Here is a 24,941-nt window from a genome sequence, read left to right on the forward strand (position 1 = left end):
CAGCTTTGTAGCTGATTTTTGGACTGGGATTTTTTTTCATGCTCTATGTAGTTCCCTGTATTGCTAAAAATTGGACTTTTTTCATTCATTTTTGTGTGTTCCAAACATTTTGTTAAATTTCCTCTTCTGATGTAACAGCTTCCATTTTATTTGTCCATATGAGTTTATACCTTTTTCCTCCGCTATAATTTCAGCAAGCTCATGGAAAGGAAAGTTAGCTAAGTGTGATGTTTAATTGCATACTTAGCAGATACCCTTTTCTTCCTCTGTTTTCCTGTCTCCACAGAGCTGATTTTTTCTAATTTTTTTTAACCCCTCTCTGTCACAATGGAGGCTTTTTAAATAATTGGGAATTGTTCTCTCTTCTAAAATAATGGATTAAGAAGCTGCTTGGGAATTTTGTGTACTTGGATGGAACATACCTGCTATCTGGGTTGACATTAGGGTGCCTGGATAGGGAACCAGCTTTTCCAAGGCAGGGAGGAATGGTAAGGATAAGCTAGGCTGTGCTGCAACGCAAACACCTTTCCAACTGGCACTGGCTTAAAACGACAGTTTATTTCTCACAAGCTGTGTTTCCATCAGGGGCTCTGTTCCTCAGACCACTCAGGACCCAGGCAGACAGTGGCACTATCTGGGGGTGGGTCTGTTGTTTCAAGGGCAGAAAAAAAGAATCTGGTGAGCCACAGGCTGTCTTTGAATGCTTCTGTCAAGAATTTCACATTTCCTTGATGCCAGAGAAGTCCCACGGCCATGCCTCAATCTAGTAAGGATGTGTACTCTAAAGAGAGGCGCCACATTTGGGTGAGCAGTAATGCTGTCTGGAATCAGAGGGCTCCTTGGAGAGAAACACTTGGAGTTATGGCCTGGCCAGGGGTAAGTGGATACACAGTTGGCTGGCACTCTGCTGGATGCCAGGGGAAGGGTCAGGACATGATTAAGTATTTTATTTATCTATCACAGGAACAAACAGCTGGGCACTACCATTCGGCAGGCAAGGAACTCTTTGCTGTGACATGCTTGGCACGGTACGAAAACATCATTCCTGGCTTGTGAAGGGGAAGGGTGAATCCCTAAAACAATTTTAAAAATCAGATTTTTTCCTTTCTGAGCGTGAGTTAGGAATCAATGCTCCTTCTCACTACCCTTCCAGAAAAAATCACAGCTTCTGCAGTGAGTCTATGTCTGTGATAACTAATGCAAAAATGCAGAAAGATGCCCCTTCCCCTTACATTCAGTGAACTGTGTGTATCAGGGCCAGCCTGTTCCCCCAAAATATAAAACAATACCTTTCATCCAACAACTGGTTTTTGTTTTTGAGAAGAATACAGGCTCTTTCTGGTAACACGGCTTCTCTCTAGGGAGAAGGCTTGAAGTAAAAAGAACATACAGTGAGTGTCCACATTCAGAGGGATCTGAGTTCAGTCCTTCCTTTGCTATAAGGTAACTTTGCCTTTTCTTTCCATACACTCACAACTATTCTAAAAAACATCAAGTCTACTTTTAAAAACTAGTTTTTTTCGATGGAAGGAGTCGGGGGAAAGGGTCAAGAGTCAGCCAATCAGGAACATCCAAGAATAGTCTTACTGTGTGAATCTATTGAATTTGCCTGTGTTCTTATTGCAGGACAGGGTCCAAGTCCTCCTCCCTGCCTCCAGGGCCTGCGTCTTGATGGAAGTCTACATCCAGCGGGTGGGCAGGTGAAGCTCCTGTCCAGCACCATCCGAGCAGTGATGCTTCCTTGGGTTCCGATCTCGTGTGCAGCGCTGCCCGGGTCCTCGGCTCCACGGGACGTGCCGGCCGGCAGCTGCTCTGCCCCCAGATGGGAGCACAGCTAGCTCTGGCTTCAGCCCTGCGTAGCACACTGCATTTCTCCCGGCTGCTGACCCACAGAAGTATTCACCTTGTTTTTGGGGGGCAGGCGGTATGTTTTCTGGTTCTTTTCTGCATCACTGCTGTGTTTCTGGGTCCACGTGGATGTCACCTAACTGGAATGCTGACTCCACACCAGGCCTCTTCCCCCTCCTCGTTTTCCTCCGAGCACCCGCACACCTCCTCCTCGCCACCCTACACCGCCTCATCCCCGGCCTTTCTGGACCCTTGCTGCCCTTCTCACTCCACTTCTCTTCTCAGAGCCCCTCCCGCACCCGTGGCTTGTGTGCGCCCCTCCTAACCTGCGGTCACTGTCTGCCTGCTTCCCTCCCAGGACTCTTTCTCCTTCGTTCGGTCCCATTTGGACCCTGTCGCTCGGTCTCAACTCTGACCCACGCACACACAGCTCTGCCATCCACTCACCCATAGGTAATAGTAATCGCTCACAGAAAATCAGGCAGGCAAATCATTTTAAGACGTACAAAAACATGAGTAAGTAATTTATAATACTGAAATGAGGAAAGGTTTTCTGGCCACAACACCAAATCCAGATTTCTTAAAAATGAGTGTTAAGACTACCGAAGTTAAACTTCTGTGTAGTATTAAGAAAAAATGATTTTGTAAAGACAAGCTAGGAAAACATCTACCACTCAAGACAGTGTAACTTCCCTAAAGTAGAAAAGAAGCTATAACTCAGAGGTCAGACAAGCCGGTAACAAAATGGTGAGGCAGGAACGGGCAGCGCCCCCAGAAGAGGTGCTGGTGTCAGTCCAGCTGCTCAGTCGTGTCCGACTCTTTGCGACCCCATGAGCCACAGCACGCCAGGCCTCCCATCACCAACTCCCAGAGTTCACCTAGACCCATGTCCATCGAGTCGGTGATGCCATCCAACCATCTCATCCTCTGTTGTCCCCTTCTCCTCCTGCCCTCTATCTTTCCCAGCATCAGGGTCTTTTCAAATGAGTCAGCTCTTTGCATCAGGTGGCCAAAGTATTGGAGTTTCAACTTCAACATCAGTCCTTCCAATGAACACCCAGGACTGATCTCCTTTAAGATGGACTGGTTGGATCTCCTTGCAGTCCAAGGGACTCTCAAGAGTATTCTCCAATATCACAGTTCCAAAGCATCAGGTGCTGGTATAAATACCAATAAACCCAAATATCGCTAAAATTAAAAAACAATTATGTAATGTATTTTTGCTGCTCAGACTTGCAATTTTAAAAATTAATATGGAGGGGGGTTGGCAAGCAGGTAGTAGGTACTTTGTTGTCAATGAAATGCCATATTGATAAGAACTTTCAGCAGGCTACATTAGCAATGTGTTAACATGTTAAGCATTTCCACTCTGACCCAACAACTCTACTTCCAGGAACACATCCTGAGTAGGTCTCAGCGGGGCAGAGAGGAGTGGCACCAGCATTTGCCGTGGGCGACAACCCAGTGCTTGTCACTAGGAGCCAGGAAGCAAACGCAGGGGCGGCTACATCCTGGAATGGTGCCGATGGAGAGTGAGCCACAGCCACGCCACGTGTCCGAGACACATGGGTGAGTGAGGAGGCAGGCCGCACAACGTGAGCAAATGTTCACGTTTTTGTAAAACAGAAGTAGGCTGACATAATCAAACGGAAGGCAATATACCGAATATTCATCAAGCTGCTAGCAGTGGTGAACAGAGAGGGGTGGGGACCAGAACACTTGCACTTTATAAATTACACACCCACACCTTTTTAATGAGCATATATTAGTCTAATAAGCAGAAAAATACAAGTAAAAACAACAAATCATGATTAGTAAAGCGTTCCATAATTATTTTTAAATTTTTTAACATAGTGGATGATGGGTATAGCTCTGATTATTCTGTCCTTATTCATACAGACAGCGTATGAATCAGAGTAAGCAACAGGTCCCCTGTTACGGATGAACAGCCTCATAAGAGCTTTCACTTGGTTGTAACTTCCTCTCCAAACCCTGCTGCTCACATCCGGGAATAGCGTGACGTCCGCGCTAAGAGCTCACCCGGCCAGGTGTGTGTCAGAAACCACCTCGGCGGCTGGGACACCCGGCGCCTGAGCAGCAGAGCGACGGTGGGAAGCGGAGGCAGCCCTGGGTCACCCAGCTAGGCCAGGCCAGTGCCTCTGAAGGCAGCTCACCGACTTCGTGCTCCCCCCAAACCTGAGGTGTACAAAGGGAGCCGACGCTCACCCCGGGGAGGGTGGGATTCCTCTGCAGACAACAGAGGGAAAGCAATCAGCAGGGACACTGGTGGATCCGGGAGGCCCAGGCGTTTCCTCTGCTGTTGCTTCAGGGCCTGGCGGCGGTCTGAACACCCCTGGCCAGAAAACAGGCCGTGGCTCCTGCAGCTGGCAGTTACCAATAGTGACCACATTATTACAAAGATGGGGAAACTGTGGCTTCGAAAAGGGATGGGAGGAAAAGGGCTCAATTTTCCAAAATTCAGATTTTTTTCTTCTACCTTCCTGAATAATTTGGGCAATTTTTGTCAAGTCCAAACGTAATTTCAGATGAGGTAGGCAGTTTGTCTGCTCGTGCCGTCATCCTCGCGGGGACGGGCAGGCTGCGCCGTGGAAGCACTCGCGTCCCGGGCGGGGGCGGCACAGCGACTGCAGGAGCTCCTCAGTTGGCTATCTTCTCAATCTCGTCCAAGTCATCCGTGTCCAGCCTTTCTATTTTCTTATCTGAGGGGAGAGAGGCGGGCTCAGAGAGAGCCCCGCACAGATCACAGGGGACGCAGGCAGGCGAGGGGCAGCAGGCGGGGAGGACCCGGGGCTCCCTGGGACGTGCCCGCCCCCGCCGCAGGCCTCCCTGAGCCCCCGAGGCGCCCGGGACTGGGCGGGCCCCCGGCCCCTCGGCCCGGCTCGAGCGCTCCGGGAGCGGGGAGAACCTCCTGTCCTGGGGAAGGGCCTCTCGGGGCCATGGCGACACCCCCTCCCCGCCTGCCCCCGCGACCTGGCCCCGGCAGGGGGCTCTCCCGGGACTCACTGAAATGCTCCTGGATTCTGTTCAGGATGTTCATGCTGTGCTTGCTGTCCACCATGTTCACCGCCAGGCCCCGCTTGCCAAAGCGGCCGGTGCGCCCGATCCGGTGCAGGTAGGTCTCGTTGTCCGGGTTCCCGTCCTTGTCCACCGGGAGGTCAAAGTTGATGACGACAGACACCTGCTCCACGTCGATACCTGCGTGAGGGAAGAGTTGGACGGGAGTGAGGACGGGAGACCGAAATCGCCGCTGCCCGGTCAGGCCCACCCTCACCAAGCTCAGGCGGAAGGCAGGGTCTGCGACAGGCCAGCTCTGGGGCTGGGACACGGGCAGGTGGCAGGACCCAGAGGGAGAGCACGGGGCCGTCCCGCTGCTGGCCAAATTCCGGCATCAGTCGCACAGCCTCCGCTGGATCCGACGATCTGGGGAAGCAGCTGACGCCGCACTGGGGCCGCAAGAGCAGGCGCCGTCCTCGGCCACCAGCCAGGGCTCCCGGCTTCTGTGGACGTTCTCCTCCGCTGAGGGAGCCCCACAGGCTCGCCCACAAAACAGCATCTCCCCCAAACCACCGCAGCCTCCCACACACGATCTCTCCGCGGCCCCGAGCCTGGCGGGCCAGGACCCAGTCTCTGCTCACCGCGGGCACACACGTTGGTGGTGACCAGAACCTTCTCTTTGCCCTCTCGGAAGCGCTCAATCACTGCGGCCCTCTGCTCCACCACCATTTCACCGCTCAGCAGAGCCACCTGGTGGCCTTCTTTTGAGAGCTCCGCGGCCAGCCAGCTAGCTGTTTTGCGGGTCTGGAAGCAAGAAAATGTTTGAGGAATGAAGGTACCTTAAGAGAATATTTTTGATCTGGAAGACCACTGAACCTTAGCAGTTAAGAGTTTAATGTCCTAAAATTGTTAACATGATGTGGTATAAAGGAAGTCACCTGGGTGATAAGTCTTAGAAAATATTTAACCTTGATATAACCACAAGGGGGAAAAAACTCAGAGACATCTAAAGACTAATTACTAGCTTGGCTGGACTCTTCAAGATGTCCACGTCATGAAAGGTGGAGAAACTGTTCTGTATTAAGGGAGTCTCAAGAGACGCAACACTACATGCAACAATCTCTACTGGCTCTTAGGCTTAACAGCAGCAACTAAAAGCAGAAGAGGCCATTTCAGTATACATGGGGAAGGTGGCATATGGACAGACTTCAGAGGGGACGGCATCGTGAAAGGTGTGAGTGGTGCTGTGCTCGTGCGGGACCACGCCTCATTCTCAGGAAGCATTTAGGTGGGAAATGTCCTGATATCTACGATTGACTTTAAAGTCGGCAGAAAGAAAAAGTACAGACAGCCCTACACAAAAGCTTATGGATAGGGCAAATGTGGCTAAATGCTGACAACAGGGGAAGGGCATAACAGTCCTCATTTCATATTGTTTTCATCTTTTCTGTGGGCTTGAAAGTTTCAGTCTGAGTTTGGGAGAAGGATGCCACTCTTGACAATTAAAAAAAAAACTTACAAGTATCCCCATAATAGAGTAAGAGCTGTCTTATTCTTATATCCCATAACAGCATTTTGATGCTTTCTTCGGTGATCTTATACATTCCTGAAAAATTACACTAGCCACTATAAGTGGGGTCTATCCTTCCAATTTCTAAGTGTTTTCACTTTGAGACTGGAAAACTACTTATTTTCTTTTAATTTTCTAGCCTGTCATCCTGTTTAGTTTCTTATTTTCCCTACAAATATCAGTTTTATTCACTTGGGCTTTCTAATGTATCACCTACACATGGCATTTAAGTTCAGAAGACTCTATGCTTAGACTATAGATATACCTCAGGATACTATGAAGAAATTGTTCCTTCCATCTTCACAAACCATTTCTTTTCCAGTCACAGGGAAGGAACCTGGTCCCCTAACTGGAGTTCCTCCCCGGCCCCCTAACCCTGGAGCCCTGCTGCTGCTGCTGCTGCTACTCACATGGCAGAAGATCATGGCTTGAGCAATGGTGATGGCCCCGTAGATATTACACAAGGCCTGGAACTTCTCGTCTCTGCTGTTGCACAGGACGTAATACTGCTTGATGGTGTCCAGTGTCTCCTCCTCACGCTTCAGTTTGATGATGTTCGGGTCGGGCACTACTTTCTGGGCAAATTTCCAGACAGAGTCTTCAAAGGTGGCAGAGAAAAGCAGCATCTGGCAGTTCCTGGGCAGCATCCTGCAAGGGGAGCCCCAGGTGTCCAGCATGACCCTGACCCAGGCTTTCCCTGGAAGGACCAGGGCACAGCCTCCCCAGGCCTGATGACCTGCGTCCCCAGGAAGGGGCAGCGGGGAACAGCGGTGGGGAGGAAGGGGGAGCAGACATGGGGCAGGGACAGGTGACTGAGAATCCGAGTCTCCCTCCTTAACCCGGGCGGGGGACGCGCTCAGCGCTGGCATGGAAATGGCCCATCAAACAAATGCGCCTGAGAGCTGTGAAGAGCCTGGCAGGGGCAAGAAGGGGAGTGTGAGGTGACAGGAGCAGGACCTGCAGGCTGGGAGCCGAGAAGTCCCTCCCGGCCCGAGGCCCTACCTCTGGATGCGGATGCTCTGATCTTGGTGGCCCTGAGTGGCTATCATCACGTCAGCCTCGTCCAGAACAAACACCTTGATCTTCTTGGGGTCGATGAACTTGAGCTTGGAGCACCAGTCCAGAACGGTCCCCGGGGTGCCAATGACAATGTGCTCACTGATTTTCTGACCTCTTTCCACTGTGGAGACAAGATGTGTTCTGTGGGCACTTTTATCTAAAACTTTTGGGTTCTTCTGCTATAAAACGGCCATGACGACACCTGTCTCACTGCACTGTGGCTGGGAATAAATTGTACAGTGAATCTTTCATGCATGTTAGTTTCCTTTACCTACTTCCTCCTGTAATTTCCCATCATCCAGCTCTTTTTCTTTAGCATTACTCTTATTCTTTTTATATCATCCCTTCATTCATGCTTCACTGATTTCCTTATAAATTGGTAGTTTTGAGTCCTAGGATTCTGGCCCAGTGATTTTTTGCCTTGTTAGACATTCTAATTGGGTAGACGGTTTTCCTCAATACAAATTCTATTAGGGAAAAAAAACCACAACAGCACGTTACTCTCCAACTACAGCTGGTAGGAGTTGAAACTGCTTTATTCATCTGTCAAAATTACTAATATATGGGACTTCCCTGGTGGTCCAGCGGTTAAGACCCCATGCTTCCGCCACAGGGGGCAGAGATTCAAGACCCTGGTTGGGGAAGTAAGAACCTGCACGCCATGTGTCAACTGTTGCCCGCTGCACCCCCATCCCCCCAAAAAGAAATTTACAACATTAAAAAAAAACTGACGAATGCCTGTAGCCTTCGATCAGCACTTCCACCATCAGGAGTCAACCCTGCATGCACATTTGCTCGTGCTTAGTCACTCAGTCGTGTCCGACTCGCGACCCCATAGACTGGAGCCTGCTGGGCGCCTCTGTCCGTGGGATTCCCCAGGCAAGAATACTGGAGTGGGTTGCCATTTCCTTCTCCAGGGGTGCTCTAGGAAGGAGAACCAAATGGTTGAAGGGTATGGGAGAAAGAAAAGTTTCTACCATATACCCTTTTAATTTTGAAACACGTGAAAGTTTTTAACTTAAATTTTAAAAACAAAATTTAAAATTTGAGAAGGGGACTCTGGTTAGGAATACATCAACTCCACTGGAAGAGTTTTAAATGAACTCAACACACTGTGATTTTCACTGCACACTGCTGATCAGTCTACAATGAATTTTTTTTAAAACGGCACATTAAGTAGTTATTAATATATTTAACATATAATTAATATAGAGTAATATATTAATCTCTCACACACATGAAGTCCCCTGCCAGTATAAAACAATCTAGAGAAGATCCATGTTGTCACAAGGCTCCGGTACACCGCACGCAGTTGCACCTGCCAGTGTGAGGCATCAAACACATACGGAAGTACCCAGCCTAATAATTTCTGGTTAAAGTGCTGTTGCTGCATGCTGAAACATGATGGTTTCCTCGGGGAAAAGTGCTTGTGTGATCATTTGTGTGTGAACTGTACTAGCCATTTTTGTTTGTTGACTGACAAACTATAGAAAATTAAGTAGGGAATCTGACATATACCTTCTTAAAAATGAACAAGGAGAGCCTGACTTTTCAGTGAAAACAATCGATTGTTATTTGCTGTCATGGTAACACTTGAAGTGTAAGAGAAAATTAGAATTTTGGAAAACTTGTAGTGTTGCTGTAAACTTGAGAGTTTCTCTGTATGTAAACTCCTCTGAGTTGTTTGGTGGTGATATTAATGCATTTTAAATGCGATTTAAAATTCTGTATAATGAAATATGTCAACATTCTCAGTGTAACTCAGTAAGACATTTGGTATTTTCCAAATGACCAAGGTATAATGTTAGAAAATTACTACTGCACAAAAAAGATGCATTCAAAGTACAAGGGAGACCAAGGAATTTTAATATAACAGTATGAAGAGGTCATTAATATGATTTCAAATATCACATGGCAATTATCTTTTACATAATTACCCCTGTTGGGTTTTGGTATGGCATCCTAAAAACAGTGTCTGAAATTATAAGAAAGGCTAGATTTTCTTCATATTCTTCCAAAATAAGTACTTAGGGTCCTCAACAATGTTTAAGAGTGTAAGAGTGGAAAGGTTTAAGAGTCGGAGCTCGAGGCGACTATGAATGGCTAACTGTCCAGGTAATGCCCCCTGCCTCCTGGAGCGAGCGTGCCTGTGCGTGCGCCCCAGTGGAGCACGTGAGCGTCCCAGCCCTACATCTCGGCCAACACTTGCTTTGTCAGACTCCCTCGTTTCTACCGCCTGAGAGGCATATGGTGGTTTCAACCCATGTTTCCCTGATGACTAATGAAGCTTTTCGTCTTTTCCCATTGACCAGCCGTCTGAATTCCTTCTTTAGTGAGAAGTCTGTTCACCTGGGCCTCTTTCGTCCATTTTCCTATTAGAATGACTACTTTTTTCTAATTGATTTGTAGTTATATATACTGTGATAACTTCCACATTACCAATTTTCTACCTGTCCTCCTATTGTAACCACATTCTCTACATTCTGCAGAAAAAAGAATTAGTGGAAGGATTTCTGATTTGATAAGAACTGTACATGCTCTTAGATCACTCTTACTAAAGCTGTTCACTGAAGAAAGGGATCTGATCCAACCGACCATCCTCCCTGTTTACTCTCCTGTAGGCAGCTTTCAGAACTCTGGATGCTGAATTCAAACCTCGCCTCCTCAGGGAAACACTCCACACTTTAAGAACCCCATGACTCAGGCAGGGATTTTTTTTTCTAACAACTTAAAATCTTATTTTAAGAGTGGAGAGAATTATTAAGAAATCGGCAAGTATTTAAATAAATTTGCTGAAATCCATACTGGGCTCCAAGGTCAGACTGAACCGGAAAGTTGAATATCATCACCTCATCTTCAAAATTCAAACACCCCACCCACTGCCTGAGCTCAGGACCTGGGTCATGCCCTTTTATACTCACATTTATTGCCTCGAACAGCATAAGCAAGCTTTAGTTCTGGATGAAATTTGCCCATTTGTTCAATCACTTTTCCTGTCTGGAGCGCCAGCTCGTACGTCGGGGAGAGGCACAGACACTAACGGGCAGATCACAGGAGATGAGTTTAGAAAAACCTTGCAGCAGCTGACAGCAGGTTCTAGAGCAGCAGGGACACTGGTATCAGTACCACCTGAACAGTGTGGGCAGCCCCGTCCTCATCAACCAGGCCTGCGTGTCAGCTGTAGGCGGAAGCCTTCAGCAGGGAGGCCTGGCTTGGCAGATGCTGTCAGAAGCCACGTTTAAGGCTGCTGCTTTGAATCAACTCTACCCATGGAAGGGCCTGTTGTGCCATTAGGCTTTGCCTGAGCAACAGTCTGAGGCATCAGAAGCATTCAGATTCCACCAGGGATGCCCTCGCCAACCACCACCCTGAGATGGCAACGCCCTTCCAGGGCCCCCAGGACCCCCTCACCTGCGGGTACCTCTCTGCTGGCTCCACCCGGCTGAGCATGGCCAGGACGAAGGCAGCCGTTTTACCAGTACCCGACTGCGACTGGGCAATCAGGTTCTGCGGGCTGGACCCAGGAGGAATAGAGATGAGGATAACATTGGTTAGAAACAATCAAGTGTCCAAGTGTTCTTTCTGGGCGGTAGGAAAAGGCATTTTTCCCTCATTCAGGTTTTCTGCCTTGAGCACAATGATAAATTTTTTATATGGTGTTAAAAAAAACTTGCTTAAATATTAAGGGAAATGATGATTATTTTAGATGAGCTCACACTAAAAAATATTCATTCTAGACTCTAGTGCAGCTAGAGTTCCCTAGTTTTATACCCCAAGAGGCCAATGGGAATTCAGACTGCAGAGTAAGATCTGGGCAAATCTTACTGCCTGACGTGTCTTCAGGACTCGGCTCCTTCTGTGTGCTCCCTTTTCTCACCTTCATGGAAAACGTAAGATACTAAATCGGATGCTTCAGAGGAAACTTTCATATTTCACTTCATGTAATTCAGTGTCATGGGAACAGGTGGCATTTTCATCATCAGAAAAGAAAAATAATAAAAGGCTTCTCGGCCTTTTGGCTAAGATCAAGTGGTGGCTCAGACGGAAAGCATCTGTCTACAATGTGGGAGACCTGGGTTCGATCCCTGGGTCGGGAATTTCCCTGGAGAAGGAAACGGCAACCCACTCCAGTACTCTTGCCTGGAAAATCCCATGGACGGAGGAGCCTGGTGTCCATGGGGTCGCAAAGAGTTGGACACGACTGAGCGATTTCACTGAATGAAAAAAGTTGCTATGTAAAGTATGATACCATTTATCTAAGGTTTAAAAATATGCCAACTACTCATAGATCCTTAGGGAAACATACGTACGTAGTAAAAGGAGAAACGACGCCCCGCTTCCGTGGCGCGCTCTTGGGTCGGGGAGGGGGCTGAGAGTGGAGAGGGTCACACAGGGACCGCATCTGTCAACTAGATTAACGATGCTTTATTTCTCGTCAGGATGCGCTACAGAAATGTTCCTAGTATGGTTCCTGATACTTTTTTGAAGGCCTCAAAATTTTCAAAATTATTTTTAAAAGTGTTTAAAATGGCACTGACTTTCTCTAGCAGTTTTTATTAAGTGGAAAAGGCAGAAACTGTGTTGAATTGCACCTGACTCTCTCACCACTGGTCCCAGCTGTTTCCCTGAAGAAGCTTGTTGCTCCCAACGGCACATCTTACGCTCAGGAACACTACACTCTTGGTGGGAGACGTGAAATCCCATCCTGGAGACGCGTACCAGGGTCTGTATACTTACGGCTCAGCAAGCATCATGGGTAACGCATTCTCTTGTATCTTGGATGGCCGATTGAAGCCCATGGCATAGACTCCCTGGAGAAGCTGTGGTTTCCTAGGAGGCCGGGGAGAGAGAGGATGGTTCCTAGTTGCCGCAACTGTTTTAAAGACCTAAGATTTTATTTTTCCCTATATCTAGCAAAGAGTGATACTTTCTATCTCCGTCAGACATATCTTCCTGTGCCTTAAAAAATACTAACTAAAAACAAAACCAACATCTTTTCCTACTAAATCTTGATCTGAAACTATTATGCAATTTATAAAATCCAGGCTAGTTTCCTTTCTTAAGAGAAATTCATCTTTCAGTAGACCCACAAATTTGATTGGCCTAGATTCTGTAAGAATGGTTCCTATTAATTCAGAGTATAAAATGAATTATGAAAGATATCTAAAAGCAAACACTGCTTACTATACCGCTAAGATACAGACATCCCTTTAGGGAATGAGACTCCGGTTTTTCACTTCTCAGTGTGGGTGCTCCACTGAGCCACAGTGATGTTGTGTTCCATGGGCCTTCCAAAAAAGCCAGCTGCACAAGGACTCGGGACAATTGAGAGGTAAGAAAATTGATTCAGCCAGTTTCTAGTAGATAGGTAAAGGAAGTTCAGTTATCATACTGAACTTTACAACTGCTCAGATTTACTATGTCTAGTCAAAATCAACACTGCTGCTGCTAAGTCACTTCAGTCGTATCCGACTCTGTGTGACCCCATAGACAGCAGCCCACCAGGCTCCCCAGTCCCTGGGATTCTCCAGGCAAGAACACTGGAGTGGGTTGCCATTTCCTTCTCCAATGCACGAAAGTGAAAAGTGAAAAGGAAGTCGCTCAGTCGTGTCCGACTGTTAGCAACCCCATGGACTGCAGCCCACCAGGCTCCTCTGTCCACGGGATTTGCCAGGCAAGAGTACTGGAGAGGGGTGCCATTGCCTTCTCCAAAATCAAGACTAGAGAAGCACCAACTTCTTATATAAGTAGCTACACAACAAATATCAATTAAAGCTGTTCTTATAGCACATTTGTAATAAGCTCTCTGCTACTTCTAAACTGACAGGATGTTTAACAAAAATCACACCAGATTATTATTAAAGAAACATCAAATCAAGGCAAGAATGTTCTCTAAGCCTTCCTTAGTGTTCAGCTGGCTCTCTAAAAGGCAGTTCTTCTGGCCTCTGGGGGTTCTCAGACACAAAGAACTTTGAAAATTAACACACTTCCATTTGGAAGAAAAGGCTGTGAGGCTTGGCAGGTTCTGATTTAGTTGCCAAGGAAACAAAGTCACTACTGAAAGAGGACTCAAGTGATCCAGGAACTTTCAGTGGTTCATTATTTTTCTTTTATTTTGCGTATCTTTTCAGTACAAAATAGACCAAGTATAGAGGTGGCCTAGGTTTTATTCTTTGTTTCGTTTGGCTACTAACAATTAAATCAAAAAAGAACTTGCCTTTTCAGAGGCCAGTTCATCACTGGTTGACCTGAGAGCTCCAGTCCTTTAAATGAAAGACCACTGATACTAGGAAAGGCAAGCTGTCAGAGCACGTCGAGCTGCTCTGACAGAATTTATGAAGAGAAGCAGATAACAAATTTACTGAAAAAAGCCCTTGACAGAGAAAACACACATTGAAAAGTATAATTTCCTGGGGAGAAAAAAAAGGCCACACTTTAAAAATCTTACTCTTAGCTATTGCTTCATTAACACCTTGATTTGGCTTCTAGTTAGTTCTCTGACTTTAAGTGTGTACGTGTGGGCAATGAACAAGACAAAGAATCCATTCATTCCACCACTTTCTCATTCACCAGCTACTCTGTCTATGATTTGGGTGCTGGCAAGCAGCAAGAACGGCAGCTACGTCTTGTATTACTCATAACACCCAGCAGTGTCATGTACATAAACCAATGACCCATAAACGCCTCTTTACTAACTTACTGAAGGGAATGGAAAACTTGGTATGACGTTACGCAATTCTCTGCGTTTCGAGGAAGGACATGTTAGAAGTCATTCTCAGCACAGTGCATAAATGTACACACTTAAGGCTTGATCCTGGGTTCCGGATTTTTTGAAAGAATTCTGTAACACTGAAGGCTGATTTTCACTATAGTTACAGGGAATCCGGCACAGGCTTTTTGGACAAATTTTATAAAAGTAGATAAACTTTTCTTAACACTGTAAACCCTATAGTCTAACAAAAGGGCTTACCTAATAAGAAATGTTCCTGACATCCAGAAATCACCTGTCAGCCAATATTTTATTGAAAGTTCTAAGAGCATAAAAGAAAAAAGACTTTCAGCTATGATGAATAAATCTGTGGCATTTTAAATTCCCTAAGGAGGAAAACTGGGTTGCCAAGAGACAAGGGTGGAGGGAGACCATCACTTTTTCATACTTTTAAACTTTTGAATCATGTGAATTATTAACTTGTCAAAGAAAGTAAATATATATTAAGATTTTTTTTAAAGGTCTCTGAGATACTATGTCTTACAAGAGAAGAACTAGCAAGGATCAGTTGTTCAAAGGAACAGATACTCACAGCCGAAGCTCCTCGAAGGACTTGACTGAGTAGAGTGGGGAGTTGGGATCCCGCTGCAGGACTTCCACTTGGTTGGTGTTATCGACAAGGTTGCTTCTGATCAGCTTGTTGAGTAAGGACTGGGCGGCTCTGTCCTCTGTAGGAAAAAACCAACTCATCAGGCAAACCCCACGTCTGCACCCACCCCTGGATAGCCCAGAAAGGTGGGAGAAAAACACAATCACACCAACAAGTCTCACTTTAACTCCTGATCCCTAGACGCAAGTGGGCTGAGTCGCTGGGCAAGTCTTTATGTCTCTATACACCACCCATTCACTCGTCTCCCTTCTTCAGTTTCTGACCTCTCTGCTTTTTCACTGCCCCGAGAAGTAAACCTAGTCAGAAGCACCTCCACACGCTGTGGTGACCGCCCATACACCCACCTGTGTCTGTGGGCGTCCTCTCTGCCTTCGCTGCTGTTAACTATGGATGGACAGTTATGCTCCTGAGCCCATCCCGTCTTGTGGACAAGGACATTTCTCCCAGCAGGGACCTTTCTCTCCTGCATTCTGTTTCTCCCTCTACGAGATCATTCCCCCCAGCATGTGTACACGTTTTGCCAGCTCTCATCATAAATCTTCCTCCTCTATCCTACATGCCCATCCACTTACCGCCCCAATTCTCTGCTCCCCTTTATGGAGCATTCCCTCACAGGGCTGTCTATACTTAGGTCTCCACTTCCTATTCTCCCCAGAGTGCACACTTCAGAGGTTTTTTCATTTAATCTCCCCACTTGACTTCAACAGCCCCTTGTCAAACTCATCAATGACTTCTACATTCTAAATCAACTGAGTAGCCAATTTTTAGTTAACTTATCACCTACACATGACTACCTTTGAAACACTTCCTTCTTCCGGTCTCTGGGACACCACCCTCTACTGGTTCTATCTCACGGACTGTTCTCAGTCTGCCTGGCTGAGTCCCCTTCATCTCCTCAGTCTTATAACTCTCAGTGCCTCTGGCTCCAGAGAGGCAAGTCCTAGGTGACAGAGTTTCAAAGATTAGTTACCTTTCTCTTCTTCATCTGTTTTCTCTGGAGTGGCATTGGTTTTGATAACACCTACACAAGAAAACAGTTACTGTAATCAGAAAGGGAAATATCAAATCCATTCAAAAGGTGGGACGATACAAATATCAGACCTTATTTAAGTGATCAAAATGTAAATAGTTGGGTTTCTTTATGTTTAATGGATTTTAATTCTAAGTTTAGTGCATAAGAAAATTCAAATTTCTAGAGATGTTGGTTGACTTCAGAGTGATGTCACCTCTGACTTCCTTAACCTAATTTAAAATATACCATTACGTTAGCACACACAATGAGACATAAGAAAGAAAACAAAGGTATTAAAAATTAAAAAGAAATAAAATCATCCCTTTTGGTAGAATATGTGATTGTAAACTTGCAGGACTAAGAGTATTAACTTAAAAATGACTACAAAATACACAAATAGAAAACAGTAGCTTTCATAAATACAGGTATTACTGAAGAGATACTATTTATAATAGCAACTAAGAGATAAAATACTGTATCTAGAAATAAAGCTAGCAGAAAATATATGAAGAAAAATGTTAATAAAACTCATAAACTGATGCAAAGAGATAAAGCTTAAAAGGCTATAAATAAATTAAAACGTAACTCTAAGATATTCAATTAACCCAAAAAAAGCAGGAAAAGAGGCAGAGAAACAAAATATGAAGGTACAAACAGAAAATAAATAGTAAAATTGCTAACCTAAAGCTAACCGCATCAATAATTACCTTAAATGTAAACGGATAAAATACTCCCATTAAATGACAGTGAGAAAAAAAAAAGACAGTGATTATTAGAATGGATTAAAAAAAAAAGCAAGATCCAACTGTCAGCTGTTTATAAGAGGCACACTTTATTTTTTGTTTTTAATTAAGGTACAGTTGATTTTACAATATTGTATTAGTAAATATTGTATTGTATTGTATTCAGGTATGCAACGTAATGATTCAAAATTTTTATAGATTATACTCCTACAAGAGGCACTTAAATGTAAAGACACAGTTCTAATGACGTGGATGAAACTGGAGCCTATTACACAGAGTGAAGTAAGCCAGAGAGAAAAACACCAATACAGTATACTAACACATATATATGGAATTTAGAAAGATGGTAATGATAACCCTGTATGCGAGACAGCAAAAGAGACACAGATGCATAGAGCAGTCTTTTGGACTCTGTGGGAGAGGGCGAGGGTGGGATGATATGGGAGAATGGCACTGAAACATGTAAATTATCACATGTGAAACGAATCGCCAGTGCAGGCTCGATGCATGAGACAGGGTGCTCAGGGCTGGTGCACTGGGATGACCCAGAGGGAGGGGATGGGGAGGCAGGTGGGAGGGGGGTTCAGGATGGGGAACACGTGTACACCCGTGGCAGATTCATGTCAATGTAGGGCAAAACCAATACAATATTGTAAAGTAAAAAAACAAATAAATAAAACTGAGATTAAAAAATAAATAAACAAATTCTTAAAAAAAAAAAGACAAAAAAGTTGAAAGTCAGGGGATGGAAAGAGATGCAACCAGTAAGCATATGAGGGCTGGATTAGCTCAGGTAATGCAGATTTCAAGAAGAAAATCATCACCAAAGATAAAGGAGGATAGTTTGTTTTGTTTTTTAATTAAAAAAATAATTTTATTTGTTTGTGTGTGTATTTATCTGGGGGGCCTGTGCTGGGTCTCTGCCGCTGTGCCGGCTTCTCTCCAGAGTCAGCAAGCCAGGGCTGCTCTAACCGTGGTGCCCGCGCGTCTCTCACTGCAGTGGGTTCTCCTGTGCAGAGCACAGCTTCTGGGGCACGCAGGCTTCCACAGCTGCAGCGTGTGGGCTCAGCAGTCTCGGGTCCTGGGATCTAGAGTCCCAGGCTCAGTAATTACGGCACACGGGCTTAGCTGCTCCACGCCATGTGGACTCTTCCCAGATCAGGGATCAAACCTGGGTCTCCTGCATTGGCAGGCGGATTCTTTATCATTGAGCCACCTGGGAAGCCCAAATAAGAATATTTCTAAAGGGTCCATTCATCAGGAACACATAAATGTGAATGTACCTGGCAACAGACCTGTAAAACACAGGAGGCCAAAACTGACAAGATTGAAGGGAGAAGCAGACCATTCCAGTTACAGCTGGAACTTTCAATACCTCCCTTTCAATGACTGAAAGAGCTAGCCCACAAAGCAGCAAACAAAAAGCAGTCAAGACACAGATCTGAGCAGCACTATCAACAAAGGCTCAGCGCAGCTAGTAGGTAAGCTTTTTTTTTTTTAATCTGGAAAACGAATGCATCCTTATCAGTCATGACACTGTTAGGCAGGTAGAACAGGAAACAGGAGTCCAGAATGGCGAAAAGACAAGAAAGGGGAAAGCCCGAGAACACAGAACAAAGGAAGGTCCGAGGACCTGAGTGAGGACCTCAGGAAGAACAGACAGCACTCCTGGCTGGCCCGACTTACACAGGGCAGGCCCGGGGGAGGAAAAGACATAAAGAGAGGGGCCAAAGGGCCAGGGGTCTCCCCCGCCCCCCGCCGGGTGCTCGCCTTCCCCCACTCCTCTTCGCGTCTTTGGGTCCGCATGCCCTCACGCCTCAAGGATGGATTTTCCTGCTACTTTCTAAATAAAATACAGCTGTAACACAGAGCTGTAACACTGATCTGTCTAAGAGCTGTAACATGGTCTGTCCAAGACCCGAGAGCTATGACACGCCGAGGGCTCTAACGTCCGTCGCTTCAAATTTTTGTTGAGACAAGACAGAACCGAGAATACACTCGCCTGACAAAACTGAATTTACTGGCTCTCAAAGCTGAATTTGTGTATTTGCTGACATCTGCCAAAGGTGCTAAGTGAAAGCTGCTTTCCACACTGCAGCCAAGAGTGCAAAGCAGAAGCACACACGTAGACTGTAGTTCCTTGTGACTCACCATTGGTATCTGGTTTGACTTTTTCTTCCTTAATCTGCAAATTACTCATCTGAATGGGAATGAAAAGAAACACTTAAGAGCAGAGACACCTGATAACAGAATACCATGAGTTACGACTGACTGTTAAACATCGGGTTTGAGCTTCAAGGGTTCACTTATTCAAGGATAAATACTAACTACAGTATTACTCAACCCAAGGCTGGTTGAATGTGGCGCCACATATACGGAGGTGCAATGTTATTCGGGGATTTTCAACTGCAGTGTGGGCTGGGGGCTCATAACCCCCAAATTGTTCACTGGTCAATTACATTTATCAAGCTAATGCACTTAAGTCTAAATGGTAAAATAAAAGGGATCTTACCCAACCTGATGGCACCCCACTCCAGTATTCTTGCCTGGAAAATCCCATGGATGGAGGAGCCTGGTAGGCTGCAGTCCATGGGGGTCGCAAAGAGTCAGACACGACTGAGCGACTTCACTTCACTTTCACTTACCCAACCATTAGGAAGCAGTGTTTTAAAACATTTATTTACACCAGCCACTCAAGAAACAGAATGGATAAAACCAGATACGAGTATGTTTAGGTCTATATTTGTATTATTCATAGGGTCGTAGGTTAAAACAGATTTGAAACCAATTCTCAGTAACTGTCTTTAGGGAATACCTGATGCTGAAAACTAGTTTTAAACTCTAGAGTACAAACCATAACCTTTATAATACTTTTTTATTTATTTGTGGTAACTGTCAGTTTTACACCCCTGATCTGATTCTGCCTGAACTCCAGTGCCAAATCTCTAAATGCTTCATGGGTACTGTATACACAGGACTTAACACAGCAGGTCTGACTGCTAGCCTTCAGAAAGCCAGCTTGGAAAGCTGAACCCTGGCAGGCTTCTGGGAGCCTGGATGATGAGAAGGTTCCCACCATTCCCAAAACTGCTGAAGGGTTCACTATGTTTCTAAAAACATATGATGGTTTATGGTAACAGCTGCTTTCCTTCCAGGAGTCTGGAATTTTGGTACCTTCGAGGCAAAGAATGACCATGTGACAGGCCCCCAATAAAAACCCTGAGCACTTAGTCTCTAAGAAGCTTTTTTGACAACATTTCTTGTGTGTTGTTACTAACTGTGGCTAGAGAAATTAAGCAGGAATAAAATGGAGCTTCTGACTCCTCTAGGAGAGGATTGTTGCAAGCTTGAGACTGGTTTCCTCTGGACTTTTCAACATGGCCTTTTCCTTTTGCTAATTTTGCTTTTCATTGCAATAAGTCACAGCTGTGAGTAGTTACATGCAGAGTCGAGAGTCCTCTGAGGAAACCACTGAACTTGGACACCTCTTGGTGACTCGCAACACAGGTACTTACCAAGTTGTCTCCTTATTTCAAATTCAGAACTGGCAAACCTGTACTCATCACCCTACACATCAAATCTGCTGTTCCTCCCACTCCCCTAAACCTGTTATTAGCACTTTATTAAAACCACCTTGTGGGATCCAGGCTGAAAACTGTAATCTATGCTTTATCTCTCTTCTCTTCTTTTTCCTATATCTTTTGTTGTTGTTGTTGTTGTTGTTTAGTTGCTAAGTTATGTTCAACTCTAGTGTGACCCCCATGGACTGCAGCCTGCCAGGCTCCTCTGTCCATGGGATTTCCAACAAGAATACTGGAGTGGGTTGCCATTTCCTTCTCCAGGAGATCTTCCCAACCCAGGGATCAAACCCCCATCTCCTGCATTGGGAGGCTGATTCTTTACCAGTAAGCCACCATGGAAGCCATCTAAATCTTTATACCTCCACAATTATCTCTTAAATCCAACCCTTCACCTACACTTTCACCATTCAATGCAGACCCTCTATCTCTGGACTATTAATTTCCACACTGATCTTTTCTTTAGACACCACTCCTAATATATTCTGTTCTCTGTAGTCCAGTAATTCTTGCTAGTCCTTAGATCTAATCTTGTCAGTATCCTTAAAATTGCCCAAACCTTTCAAATAAAGCCTCTCCTCTGTAAGTTTTTTGTTAAGGTCTAAAATACACTCTCTATTTTCAACACTGCTCCTACTACTACCCAATAACCTTACGTTGCAGCAAAAATTATTCTGACTCCTGTTCTCTGTACAAGTCCAGCACTTTGGGACATTCTGTTCTAAAATGCTGTTTGCCTTCATCTCTCTTAATTACTGTAATATCCAGCACAAATATAAACTTCTTCACAAGGAATTTCCCTGACTTTCTTACTCATAAACATTGTCTTTCCACTCTCTGAATTCACTTCTAACATGACTCTCATCATTTTCACAACAATTCCCACCAGTTAGCCTTCTTAACTTGACCATAAAGCTTCTTCCTATACTTCCCTGGATGTAGTTCATTTCAACTACCTGCTGAGAAACTGACAATCTTCCCAAAGCAATAAACAGTGACTGGAAAAGAGTTGTAATTTAGGCATTAAAAGGTTACATAAGACTTCAGACTACACAAAGCAACACAAAGAAAGAACCCCTATATTCTTAAAATCAATAGTCCATTACCACCAAATCAACATACCTTAAAGAGGTAAGAACAGAGAGTCACAGTTTACACTATGATTACCTTCCCGTTGAATGGATCTTCATTAATTAAAGAACCAATGCATGAAATTAAATGTCACTTTAAACACCGATGAAACAATTTTTAGTGCCTCCCGCAACGTTTGCAACAGATTGAAACACTAAATATAAAGCTATATCCGTTATTCTGCAAAGTGATACAAACTGCCAACAATGTTAAGCAGGCATCTAGAAATTGGTAAAATAAGAGTAACATAGAATCACTCAGAAAACAGAGAATCAGCACTGTTCCTTTCCTTAAAATCCCCACTGAGAAGGAGGTGCAATGTAGGAAAGACAGTATACAGAGCAAGCACAGGATAAAGTCTTTAACTGGCTCGGATCAAAGGAAAAGGCTCCACACTGGCCTCTTCCGCCTTAGCCGCAAATCAGGGCTAAGAGACTCCCCGCAGCAAACCTTCGGGGTGCGCAGGCCCCGGGTCTGCCCAACCCAGACAGCTCCGCCGACCCCAAGCAGTGTCAGCTTGGGCCCTCCTACTACGCTCGCCCCGCCTGGAGCTGAAGCCACTGACCGACTTGACAGCCGCTTCCTGCTCGTCCACTGCCAGGGCCCACGAGTCGGTGGCCATGGCTCCGGCTGAGGAAGGCCGACTCGGGAAACACACACAGCGGCTAGCGCAGAAGCACCAGCCCCGGCCCGGCTGCAGGCGCCAGACCCACACTCACGCGGGCCGGAAGCGGCTGTTCACGAAGATGACGTCAGTTCCCTTACGTCACCACTCCGCGCCGCGCGGGGCTTTGCCCCGCCCCTCGTGCGCCCGCCTGCCCTTTCCGCTGACTGCCTCGGGAGCGGCCTCGTCATGCCTTAAAATCCGTAAGTTCTGTGGAGTGAAACTCCACGCCCTCATTTTTCTGCCTCACGTCACATTGCAGAAACCTCAGTCCGTTTTTAAGTTTGACACATTCTGTACTGTGTGCGTCTCTGAGCTGTAAGGCTTTGCACAAAGGAACGTCCCAGAAGAAAACTGTGTGGTGCCTTCAAAATATATTACTGTAGAGCACATTTCTAATCATTGCAACATTTATGTCAAAATGTGTGTTAGTATCCTAAGCTCACTATCTCTTAAAAAGGCTTCTAGCTATAGTGTCTCTAAAAATTCCTAACTTCTATAAGCTATAGTAAAATATGCTAACTTTACAACATTCCTTAAATCTTTAACTTCTATTTTAATTATTTCTAAGCCCTAAATTCAGTAGACTCCTTTGCCATAAACATTTTCCTCACAAATAGGCTTCAGATAGCAATCCCTCCTATGGCCTCAAGCTGCGGCCTATGTGCTCATCCTGGAACACTCTTTTGTAAAAGTCCTTAAACAAATGTCAATGATTAACTTTATGAATTATTCTCTGAGCACAGCTGCAGAAGGCTTTGTGCCTTCTCATGCTCCTCTCAAGAACAATAATTCAGTTCAGTCACTCAGTCGTGTCCGACTCTGTGCGACCCCATGAATCGCAGCATGCCAGGCCTCCCTGTCCATCACCAACTCCCGGAGTTCACTCAGACTCACGTCCATCGAGTCAGTGATGCCATCCAGGCATCTCATCCTCTGTCGTCCCCTTTTCCTCCTGCCCCCAATCCCTCCCAGCATCAGAGTCTTTTCCAATGAGTCAGCTCTTCGCATGAGGTGGCCAAAGTCCTGGAGTTTCAGCTTTAGCATCATTCCTTCCAAAGAAATCCCTTTTCAGTCAACTCAGCCAAGGAGAGGAAAAAACAAGTCAGAATTACAAGGCCTAACTCTTTCATCCCAGGTCCGTGCCTGCAGAATGAGGAGAGGGGTCTGGGGCCGTGCCTCCATTTTGTCAGTAATGCCTAACGTGGCTCCCGACACCCACCATGTGTTGGTAAAGTCGTGGAGTGTTAAAGAAAAAAAATATTCAGTGATGCTTGCTAATGATGATAAGGCAAACTTTATTCAGGACCATTGCCATAAGCATAAGGATGACTGCAATGGAATTTTCAACAGAGGAGAAATATTGGGCTCAATTGCAAGTATAGCATGGGCAAGTGGAAATTTATAGTCAAGGAGCAGGGGGGTGGATGGAAAATTACTAAAAGGAAACATCGGGGATAAGGAGAATTTTTGTTAAGCCAATTTAATGGGATTCTTGCTGAAGACAGGCCAGGGTGATCAGACATCACCTGGGAGATGGTGGAGAACGAAGAACCTGACCAGAGATTGAGGGTCATGAGATATTAAAGGTGAGTGGTTCTCGCTAAAACTGAATCTTACAAAGAAGTGCACAGATGGGCCTAGGAGAAGGTTCAGGAGCCTGACTAAATGTTGGTCAAGCAAGGAAACTGTCAGGAGCAACTGGAGCTCTCACAGCCTCTCAAGAGAATATAAAATGGTGCAGTGGTTTTACATAACTGTTCTGCAGTTTCTCAAGAAGTTAAATCTATGCTTACTCTGTGATCCAGCAGTTCTCCTCCTGTTACTATCCAAGAGAAATGAAACATAAAGACTTGCACACAGATGTTCATTGGAGATTTACTCATAATAATCCCAAGCTGAAAACAACTCAAATGTTCATCACAGGATGATGGATAAATAAATTTCAGTATATTTATTAAATAGAATACATCTCAGCAATGAAACGGAACAGACTACTGATATACATGATGAAACAGAAGAATCTTACAGACATTATGTTGAAAGAAAGAGGCCAGAAGCAAGATGCATAAGTGTATAATCCATTTATATGAGATTCATTGTAAGCAGCTCTTTGCAGGAGGCCCGCCGCAGCAGGAGGTCTCTTTTGTCACTTTAGTACAGCTATACTTTAACTTTTAAACCAGGCACCCCCAGGCTCTACCCATCTCCAGGCCAAGCACACCTTTGAAATCTTGTAATCAAACAATATCTTGCCTAACTTGTTGGTTCTTTCTGTAGATCAAAGAAGTAGAAGTGAGGAATAAGTAAGTAACTGATGACCAGATCTCTTCCCTAGCTTCCCCTTCAGTAATCTCCCAAACTGTGTGATCAGTGTGTGAACAGGATTACAGCTAGAAGAAGAAAAGAAGTTGAGGAGACTTCCCTGGTGGGCCAGTGGTTAAAACCACTCTTCCAATGTGGGAGAGCAGTGTCCATGGTCAGGGAACTAGATCCCACATACCACAACTAAGACTTGGCACAGCCAGATGAATAAATGTTAAAAAAAGAAAAGAAATGCAAAAGAATCCTTACCTGATAAGAGTAGCTGGAACCACAAGATTCTTGTATTTTTTTTAAAAGTTGAGGAGCCTGCACACAGTGGGGAATGGCAACAACTCTGACCCCCCGTGTCTCAGTGATTAACTGGTATTCAGTTCAGTTCAGTCGCTCAGTCATGTCCGACTCTTTGCGACCCCATGAATCGCAGCACCCCAGGCCTGCCTGTCCATCACCAACTCCCAGAGTTCACTCAGACTCACGTCCATTGAGTCAGTGATGCCATCCAGCCATCTCATCCTCTGTCGTCCCCTTCTCCTCCTGCCCCCAGGCCCTCCCAGCATCAGAGTTCCAATGAGTAAACTCTTCGAATGAGGTGGCCAAAGTACTGGAGTTTCAGCTTT

At 45.4% G+C, this 24,941-nt stretch overlaps 1 protein-coding gene across 2 annotated transcripts; it reads right to left on the bottom strand.

Annotated features, from left to right (window-relative positions):
• Positions 1-2,338: 2,338 nt before the first annotated feature.
• DDX19A (DEAD-box helicase 19A) lies at positions 2,339-22,049 on the bottom strand. 2 transcript variants are annotated; one of them, XM_052655414.1, is made up of 12 exons: positions 21,901-22,049; positions 18,778-18,826; positions 15,842-15,892; positions 14,794-14,929; positions 12,230-12,322; positions 10,904-11,006; positions 10,414-10,528; positions 7,436-7,613; positions 6,844-7,081; positions 5,505-5,667; positions 4,873-5,064; positions 2,340-4,568 (listed from the first exon to the last, which is right to left on the bottom strand). In XM_052655414.1, exons 1-12 carry the CDS (start codon positions 21,955-21,957, stop codon positions 4,507-4,509), a joined length of 1,437 nt encoding a protein of 478 aa, XP_052511374.1. In that variant the 5' UTR covers positions 21,958-22,049; the 3' UTR covers positions 2,340-4,506. The 2 variants fall into 2 exon arrangements, with proteins under 2 accessions (XP_052511375.1, XP_052511374.1); XM_052655415.1 differs by lacking the exons at positions 14,794-14,929; positions 15,842-15,892; positions 18,778-18,826; positions 21,901-22,049 and adding an exon at positions 14,463-14,517 and having other exon boundaries at positions 2,339-4,568.
• Positions 22,050-24,941: the final 2,892 nt, after the last annotated feature.

The sequence above is a fragment of the Budorcas taxicolor genome, chromosome 18 (assembly GCF_023091745.1).
Source record: "Budorcas taxicolor isolate Tak-1 chromosome 18, Takin1.1, whole genome shotgun sequence".
Taxonomy (NCBI): domain Eukaryota; kingdom Metazoa; phylum Chordata; class Mammalia; order Artiodactyla; family Bovidae; genus Budorcas; species Budorcas taxicolor.

What these genes read in the sequence shown, in the direction of transcription:
- DDX19A (XM_052655414.1), bottom strand. Translation starts at nt 21,957, where the DNA reads ATGGCCACCGACTCGTGGGCCCTGGCAGTGGACGAGCAGGAAGCGGCT. An exon ending in AACAGATGAAGAAGAGAAAG is followed by an intron (nt 14,930 to 15,841) that starts GTAACTAATCTT and finishes TTTTTCCTACAG; the next exon opens with AGGACAGAGCCGCCCAGTCC. An exon ending in TCCTTCGAGGAGCTTCGGCT is followed by an intron (nt 12,323 to 14,793) that starts GTGAGTATCTGT and finishes CCGGCCTCCTAG; the next exon opens with GAAACCACAGCTTCTCCAGG.